The sequence below is a fragment of the Halyomorpha halys genome, unplaced genomic scaffold (genome assembly GCF_000696795.3).
Source record: "Halyomorpha halys isolate HHAL.00 unplaced genomic scaffold, Hhal_1.1 Scaffold598.1, whole genome shotgun sequence".
Taxonomy (NCBI): domain Eukaryota; kingdom Metazoa; phylum Arthropoda; class Insecta; order Hemiptera; family Pentatomidae; genus Halyomorpha; species Halyomorpha halys.
In genome coordinates this window covers 233,502-243,051 of record NW_027105473.1, presented here as the reverse complement: position 1 = coordinate 243,051, position 9,550 = coordinate 233,502, and the positions used below count along the sequence as shown (strand labels likewise).

General features: G+C 32.0%; 1 protein-coding gene across 1 annotated transcript in view; it reads left to right on the top strand.

The window, feature by feature from the left end:
• Window positions 1-9,550, top strand: part of LOC136796797 (uncharacterized) — a 56,310-nt gene that overhangs the window by 8,174 nt on the left and 38,586 nt on the right. Inside the window, exons 6-10 of the mRNA XM_067051525.1 lie at window positions 2,622-2,820; window positions 4,811-5,058; window positions 6,743-6,887; window positions 7,626-7,778; window positions 7,860-8,001. Coding sequence (XP_066907626.1) covers window positions 2,622-2,820; window positions 4,811-5,058; window positions 6,743-6,887; window positions 7,626-7,778; window positions 7,860-8,001 — 887 coding nt within the window. The remainder of the gene's footprint in view (window positions 1-2,621; window positions 2,821-4,810; window positions 5,059-6,742; window positions 6,888-7,625; window positions 7,779-7,859; window positions 8,002-9,550) is intronic.

The following is a 9,550-nucleotide window of genomic DNA, read 5'->3' as shown; positions in this document are numbered from 1 at the left end:
CTATTTCTTATGAACCAAGGAGCATTAACTGCGATTCTTAGGACTTTATTTTGAAAAGATTGTAGTTTTTTCCTTTTTGTAAAAGAAGCCGTTCCACAGACTTCACAACCGTACATCAGCAGTGGCCTGAGAATTGTTTTAAATATAAGAACAGCTGTTTCTGGTTTTAGTTTGGAATTTCTGTTTAGTATGGGATATATCATTGTTAACCTTGCATAGGTTTGAGTTAATTGTGTTGTATGGTTAATTGTAATGTTGATATGGTGATTCCAGGTAAGGCATCTAGGCTATCTAGGCGAATTCCCAGGTATCTTACTGTTTCACTGGCAGGATTCCATTTCACATTTTTACGTTTAAGGATTAGATCCGGTGGATCTGGTGGGCATCTGGGAGTAAAAACTTTTGAGTTACATTTTTCAATGTTCAAGCTAATCATCCATTTAGTGAAATATTGTTCTAGATCATTAAGGTGACTTTGCAAAGTGTTTCTAGCTATTATTATGTCATCATGTTGAGAGTACACAGCTGTAGTCCTGGATTTCTTTTGGGGACGTGAATTTAGGTGGGAGCTCAACTGTTGTGAGGGGAAGATTTAGATATTTGTCATTGCATAAAATGTTGTAACCTGGGATCTTCAATTTGGTGTTTTGGGATAAATGTGTCTCAGTTATACAGGCTATATCGATGAAATTAATCAGGTCCTGGATTTCTGCTCATGACTTATCTTCTCAAAGAAATGAGTTTAAAATTTTCCTTGAATCAAATTTCATCACTCAAAAAAACTAATAATGATAGTCTGTCAGAAATGTGGTTGATGTGTGCATCCAAGTTAGGTTCTTATTATTAAATCTCACCTATTTCTTCACTTAAATACACTTATCTAATAAAAACAAATTAACTCGGAGTGTCCTGGTCCCATGACCTATCAAATTACTAATGGTAAAGGGTACAAATACAAACTTTCCACAATAATACTATAGAGACTGTTAAGTAGTCTCTGTTTCTGATCATACAAACCTTTATTCACCTTTGTATACGGAGGGAAGGCATACCCTTTGAAGGCAACTTTATGTCCAAATTAATTGGGATTTTGTACATTAATGTAATTATCTGTAAAATTGTTCATTGAATCACAAATTTGAATAAATTTTTTTTATTAAGCCTACAGTGACCTGTGTAAATCCCTGTAATTTTCCTAAGAGAATTCCTGTCCAGCTGTAGCAGTTCATTGCTTTGACCCCTACAGGGTTCATACAGGAACAGCTTAGATTGTATATGTGTTTTATTGAGCCAGTAATACTTGGCTCTTAAGTCGTAAACTGCCTTTATATTACTTTTGGCATAGATTAGGCTTATGCCACCCACAGGCTCAGGAGTAATGGGAATGGTTTCAGAGCCACTCCTTGCTAATCTGTTAGCATGTTTGTTCCCAGGAATATTGCAATGACCTGGTACCCATTCAATTATGACTTTATTAACGCATAAGAGTGCTACATACCAGTTTTCAACAATTCTGGATTGTGTGACGAGGTTGTTGAGTGCCTAGCAACATATAGCAATTAATGCCATTGTTAGGGTTGTGTATTTTTGTTCTGTGTATTTATATCTGCGGATTTGTGAGCCCAAGTGCATGGACTCATCCTCTATCCTCTGAGTAATCTTTCCATGTTCTGCCAATGGACTTGGGATCTTGCATCTTGTTTAACAAGCCTATTTAGGGTATTTATATTAGTATTTAGAGCTTGTGCCTGAATCTCCAAGTCTAGTGGAGTCAGGCACGCAAGCCTCTACAGTTTGTCAAGGATGCCTTAGCATGCCTACATTGACACTGTGCCACCATACCAGGGTTGCATATAAAACCATATGTCTAATGTACAGCCAATATACCATTCAAGGTTTAAGCCCCTAAGTCTTGCCTACTGCTTGCTTACTAGCCCATAGGCACTTAAGAGCTTTAATCCCAAGCCTTTGTATTAAAAAAGCATAGCCACCAATAAAGAATGTTGTGTTATGGTGGAACATTCAAGGACCAATACATCTTGAGCTATTGAAACAAAATTCAGAGAGGTAATATCAGCAATTCGATAATTTAAAAACTGCACTCCAAGAAAAGAGGCCAGTGATGTTCAATAGGAAGGACATTATACTGCTTCATGATAACGCCAGGCCACATACTGCTTTGGGGACTCATCAGAAACTCACAGAGCTAGGCTAGGAAATTGTGTTGTATCCAACATACTCCCCGAGCCTAGTACTCTCCAAGTATCACTTGTTTCTGTCATGATAAAAATTTTTGTTATCCAAAAAATTCTAAAAACTAAGAAGATATTAAGCACTAGATAATTTTTTGCCTCTAGAGGTAAGCCATTTTTTAAAAATGGTACATACATAGTCATGAAGGATGATGGCAATTATATTATTCAATAAAGTTTATTCAGGGTATGAAAAAATTATTTTGTTTATTCCAAAAATGGACAGAACTTCCCAGTTGGCCTAATACTTATATAATACTAAAAATTCATCATAATTTATTCCTAGTTTCTTGTTGAATTGATTATAATATTCTTTTCATCTCACTTATTGCATTTTATAAAAGTATTGTCAATTATTTTTGAATTCAGGATTCCTCAAGTTATTGCAAGACAATTAGCTATTGATGTGATTGAGTTAATGCAAAGCTGGAAGAATGCATTCTATGAAGTTAAAGCATACATTGAAATGCACCAATGTGAAATGCGGTGGGAGTTCCCTTTACACAGAATTTTTAATGTTACTGATTACATGGGCAAATTATCTGCAGACTTTTGTTTTCTTGCTGAGGTAAGAAGATACATAATAAGTTGACTTTCCGATATTCCTGAATTATTTATATATATATATATAGGTATTTTTAAAATTATTTTTTGTTTCTTGACATCAAACCTGGGTAACTACTGAGGCAAAGGGAGGAAATATATTCTTAAAAGAATGTACTCTCAGCAATGCATCTATTGTGCACTTGCCACGCATTGAACTGAACTGCTGTGGGCGACTCGCAGCACTAAGGACTGGTCTGAGGCTATTCACTATCATGTGCTCCAGGACCTTGCTGACGACTGGGAGAAGGCATATTGGCCAATATCTCTTCATTAACTCCTTATCTTTTCCTTCTCTCTTATTGAGCAATCTTCCACTTGCTTGGAAAGTGCCACTTATCCAAGTACTCGTTAAGAATCTATAACAGCTCCTCCTCAGTGTAAAGGGCACTGTTACAGATGATTGCTGAATCTATACCATTAAGTCTTGGAGACCTCCTAATCCTCTGCCTGTCCACAGTAAGACATAGTCCCATATATCTCATGATAGGCTTAGGTTGGTACCTGGTGATTATGACATGGTGTGTCATATCATTCTTTTATCTGCACTATCTTGAGACAGAGTATCTCTATTAGCGTCCGTCAGCGTAGCCATCCTGTGGTCAATTTCTGACTTCTCCCTTGGCACCTTTTCCTCAAATTCTTTGTCGACCAGTATTTTTTCCTGTTAATTGGAAAAGGCTCTCCAGATCACCAATCAAATCACAAAGCGCTTTCCATTGGTAGGGTACCACCTTCCTTCTCTACTCCACGGAACTCAGCCATTTCACTGGTTCTATGCACCTCTCTCCAACACTTATTTCATGAATAGCTACTACAGTGTGTCCCCAGTGCTGGTATCCGCAGAACAGTGATAAAAGAAACTGTTTCCCTGCTGTAGCAATATTGTAAGTGTCGGTACACGGCTCCGTAAACACTTACACAATGTCCATTATTTCCAGATATTTCTGAAAACCTTCACACAATTTAATCTTGCTGGTAATAGAACATATGGTGTTATATTACTAAATATATGCAGGATAAGGATTTCCTCAAACCTGTTGTTAAAAGATTTTGTTAAAAAGAAGAGATCTGCAACCTTCCTTTTTCAGGTTTATGGAAAAAAATGTTTTTGTAATCCTGTCCTCTCTCTGTCAAAGTACAAATAGACTTTTGTCTTCTTCAGCTGTCACTGGAGTTTTTGTTTCATGAGCCTTTGAAATGGCAGTTTTAATTATTAAGAAGTTTTCATATTCTTGAGCCGGCTCTACATCAATATCACACAGTTCAAAAATCTTTTTGAGAAGTATGAAAAGGTTCTCATTCACTGCCACTTCAGAGAGAGTATTCGCCATTAACTGGTGGAACCATTCTGTTATTTTGATCATTTTCACACAAATTCCCATCAATCATTTTTTATCTGTGATTCCAAATTTTTTTTTTTAAATAAGATAAATAGCTCCTTTTGATTGCTGTGAATGAAGTATGTTTAGTTGAAACAACTTCATGGAAGAGGTAACCTCCATTAACAATAATGTATTAAACATTACTAGTCAACTCATGATTCTTCATTGTAGTGAAAATACTGGATGAAGTATATTATACCGTATATTGTTATTTAGTTTACGCCATATACAACAACACTTTAATTCATGTTTATGCTACTTTACGTATTAATAAAGAAGAAGACCCATTTGATGTGATTGTGAACACCATTAGGAATTCACTCCATCAAAATAATGTTGTACTTTATTTTTTAGTTGTTTAGTATTGTTTTAGTTTTTTTTTTTTTTTTATTAAAGAAATAAATGCGATAGAAGTTTAATTTTTAACACTTCCATATATATTTATTCTAATCAGGTTGTGTATAGTGACAGGTTATGGCCCAAAACTTTCAGGAGGCTAATATGTCAATACCATGATTTTTGTTTTATAATTCAATAAATAAATTTTAATTTACCATCTAAATGTTTCAGAGTCTAAATCATTATCTTGATATTTTTACAAATGAGTTTGCTAAAGTGGTTCAAGATGAGATTGTTATTGATACTTTTGTACAGAGGGTGAAACTGTTAACAATGCCTTTAAAAACAGCTGATTTTAACATTTATGACCCAGAAAATGATGTCCATTGGAATTTACTTATGGAAACCTTTGTCAGAGATTTGAATTCAATTCAAAAGGAGTCAGCTCAAATTATTAATCAATCTTTCAAGAATTTAAGGTTGTTTTCCAAAATATAAGATTTATATGTATTTTATATATATATATGTAACTAACTTTACTGGAATTACAATTATTTTATTTTTTTGATCTATAGTATATTTTTTAGAACTGAAACTTCTAATTTTTGATTTCTGTACCAATCTGGCACCAACTTTTATATGGAATATGGAAAATGCTATGGTCTATTTCATTCAAAGAATTTATGACTCCATTTACACCTCTCAGCATATTTATTAAATAATCAAATTAAAATTAACATATGCTAGAATGTTGCACCTCAATCCGTGAGGACTACTCCACCTTGAAGTTCCTCTGTTATCTAACAGTCTTTCATACTAAGTGTCAATGCACCATTCTTTCATAGCTTTCTTCTAAATTAAACTCTTGTTTTACCAATTCTATTTCTTTTATTCGTATAAAAATTTCCTTGCATTCATCTATTACCAGAGCTCCCTTCAATTCTGAAAATTTTTATTTTATGTATTTTTCTCCTGAATACCTCTGTCCTCAAATCTAGAACTAATGAATAAAGCTTAGATCTTATCTTGACTCTCATAATCTCATTAATCTCTGTCTCCCTGTCATTCTTCCAATTCTTCTACATCTATATAATTTTTTCCTACAGTGTGAAAAGATTCTTATATGTCCTCTGAACAAAGTTTCTTCCCAATCAAAAGTTTTAGACTTCATACCCATTTTCATACTTTCAAATCTATCTGAACTCTTGAAAAAAATTAGTCCATCACCATCTTTCCTCATTTATCCAATGCTCTTCAAAACATTTTTCAATCAGGTTTTCGTTCTAGCTGTTCCACTCAATCTGCCTTATTAAGAATCACCTAAGACATATAATCTATTGATTAACAGAAAGTTACTACTTTAATTTTTTTTTATTTATCCAAAGCTTTTGATTCTATAGATTACAAGAGTCTCTTACCTTAACCCCATAACTTGTCCTTATCCAGTAGCACTTTAAAATGGTTCCATTCCATCTTCCTTCACAGATGGTGGTTATTCCTGACAAACTTCCTTCATCTCCTCATTGTCACTTTGAATAATTTTCTAATAAACAATCAAAGTGGATTTAAAAGAACATATTATTTTAACATTCACTAATACTTTTTTGTCTAATTTAATTCAAGTTAGTATATCTAAATTATGATCTGTTATTCAGATATCCTTGAACAGTCAACTATCTATCATCTCCAATTAATATTTTTAATATGAGTAATGATTCAACTGGTTGAATCTATCATTCTCAGTAATTTATAACTTTTGAATACAGCAGAATCCTGTTTACCTATCCTAGTCAGTACCGAGAGATCGTTGGTTAAGCGGGAGAGTCAGTTGATCCAAAGTGTATAAAAGACAAAAATTTTAATTTAAATTTTTTAAACTCATATTAAATAAAAAATAAAGTGCAATAGAAAATTTAATGTAGATGATATTTATATTAATGTAGGTGATATTTATATTCATGTATGATTAAGTTAAATTAATAGACTTTTTTCTCAAATATTTTTATTATCTTCTACCACTAGTTAATTCTGAGAGCCGGTTAATTGAGGGTTCATTAAACTGGGTTCTACTGTGAGGAAAACTTAATGTTAGACACAAAATAAATAAAAAAATTGTAAATGTTTTTCATGTCTTAATTTTTCCTTCTTGTTTATTTTCTACAGATCTTCAGTAATTGCTGCAGATTTACTTTTTAAATTAAAAGGAATTGATGAAAGAGATAAATGCCATGCTTTATTAATGTCAAAATTTGAATTTGTTATTCTTCAAATTTTAAAAGAAATCAAGAATGTCAGTGAATTAATTATGGTAATCAATCAATTTTAAAATAAATTATTAACATAAATATTAATGAGATTGTATCAAGTTTTAAAGATTTTTTTATACTGCTGTGTTATTTACCAACATATATGAATGAATTTTGTGCAGAATAACAGATAAAAATATCAGGTTTCTATATCAGAACAGAAAAAAAAAGTATTAGGGAGTGGTTGAGTTAATTCTTTTTGGCACAATCTCACCCCACTGAATGGAGTAAGATTAGGCCACCACTTTTTATTCTCTATAGTTGCCATGGATTCAGTCGTGGCACATTTAGTTTATCATTACAAAATGGAATATATTTACAATTAAAATGTCCACCAGCAATGAACAGGAAACTGATAAATCGTAGCAGGTATCCAGTTTGGAAGTGATCCAAACTGAGAGAAAAGAATGAGATATGTACTATGTTCATGTAATCCAGAACAAAGAGTCAAATGGCTTCCCAGAGAGATGCAGCCATTAGATAATTCAAAACCTGGTTATCTGGATAAGTAAGATGTAAATGGTTGGGAATTTAACATTGCATCAAAAATATTATAGAATTTTCAAAGTCTTGTACTATTATTTTATTTTATTTTTCTGACTTGTTTTCCTTGTTACCTGAGATTTTACTTAATATTTATTTTATGTTACTGAAATTTTAAGTACAGTACAATGTATTTAAATTATTGAAAATCTAAAACTTTATATTGTTATTCTATTATAGATTAATTTATGTTTCAGAATGAAATTTCCCACATTTCATCTCACTGCCTTTTCCTTTCAAAACACTCTGGAATTATTTATTCCATTCGAGAACTTCATTTATTTATGCAGTTTAGGTTTGTTTATCTAAGCCAAATTGAAGAAATTCAAGAGGCACAAACATACCACAGGGTATTAAATTTAAATTAATAGTAATAAATTTATTATACATTGATACATTATTTTATGTTAAGGATATCAAATCATTTGTAGGCACTGGCTTGCTTTGAAACATTTTCCAAGTTTTATGATATATGTCAACTGATTATTTATGTTGATTGGATAAATATGAAAAAATACAATATCAGTTGTCAGTTAATGAAGAAAGTTTTTAAAACAAATTCGGTTACCTACTGTAAGTATCTTTTTTACGTGAAATAAATCTATCTTATTTATAATTAGTTTCAAAAATGATTGATATAAAGTAGTATTTTGGAATTTTTGTATTACTATTTGGTCTACAAATAAATAATAAATTATTGATATATAGTATTTGTTCATCTTTTATTATTAATATATTCCTTTAAAATAAGATAGACAGTAATTTTTACAAAGACTGATTTGTGAATACTTTTCATTTTAGGGCAGCTATTATTAATGAACTAAAACAGTATCTTAGCAACAATTTTATTATATAAGTAAAATAAAATCTATAGAGGTATATTAAAAGGAACAGGGTACCTCTGTGAGTAAATAGGACTTAAGTGCTCCTACTGTAATTATTCACTATGTTATGTCAGCCATGGACACTAGGTTCAGTATAAACTCCTGGGGCACACCCTACTTCTATAAAGTGGGGTTAGTGTAGGGAACCCTACACTACATTCCCTTTAAGTGTAGGGAAAACCTAGTGATTGAATGTGATCCTGACCAAATCACCATATAATCGTTGGTCTAGAAACAGTATTTCTATAGCAAGTAATGAACTCCCAGGCCCTTCATGGATTGTTCTTTAAGAATTTTATATATATATACAATTTTATATTGTAATATGCTCTTTAAACTCACTAAAAGGGTTTTTAATATGTTTTTATTTTATGTATCATTTTAATATTGTTCATTTATTTTGTTGAACTAAAAAGAAAGCTAACCAATTTTCATTGTCTATAATAAATTCGTGATTCAAAACAAAACCAAGATGGCAGTACGTATCCTTCAAAAAGTCCATTGAATAAAGGCCATATTGAGCAAATTCAAATATCATAAAAACTATTTTAACTCTTCCCATCATAATTGAAAATACAGTAAATTTAAGAAAAAGTAGAAGTCAAGAAATAGTGCTAAAGAATAATATTCAGAAAGTAAATTATTGCACAATCGATAATCGATGTTTACATGAAACATCAAGATAGGTTTTGTTTTTTGGCAGGCATTCGTTGTTTGGGCGCGCAGGGGAAATGTATTATATAAGTAAAATATCCAGGATGAGGAGGTCCTCATCAATTTCTGTCCAGCAAGGGTGGACATCTTGAAAAAGGAAGGCAACCAAGAGTCACCCAAGAAGAATAAGGGACTCTTGGTTTGGATTGCCTGGTGAGAGGACGTCCATCGGCTGGAAGCGGGAAGGATTGGAAGCCATTTTTGTGAGAGAGACATAGCTTTTTGGAAGGACTGGAAGTCATTTTGGATGGTAGGACATAGCATTAAAGAAAAGAAGATACCAAGAATCATCAAAAGAAGATTGTGAAATTGGTTAGTTTTGTTATACCTAAATTTATATACATGTGTAAAATAGATATTAATTTAATTAAGTGTTAATAGTAAAAGTGTCTGTTTCTGAATGCCTAGTAACCCGCCCTGAGATCAAGAGACTATTATACTATAAAATTTAAATAAAATTCTAGTATCTATTTAATATTAAAGTTTTTAATTTGAACCCAAGCTATCTTTTAGATATGAGAATT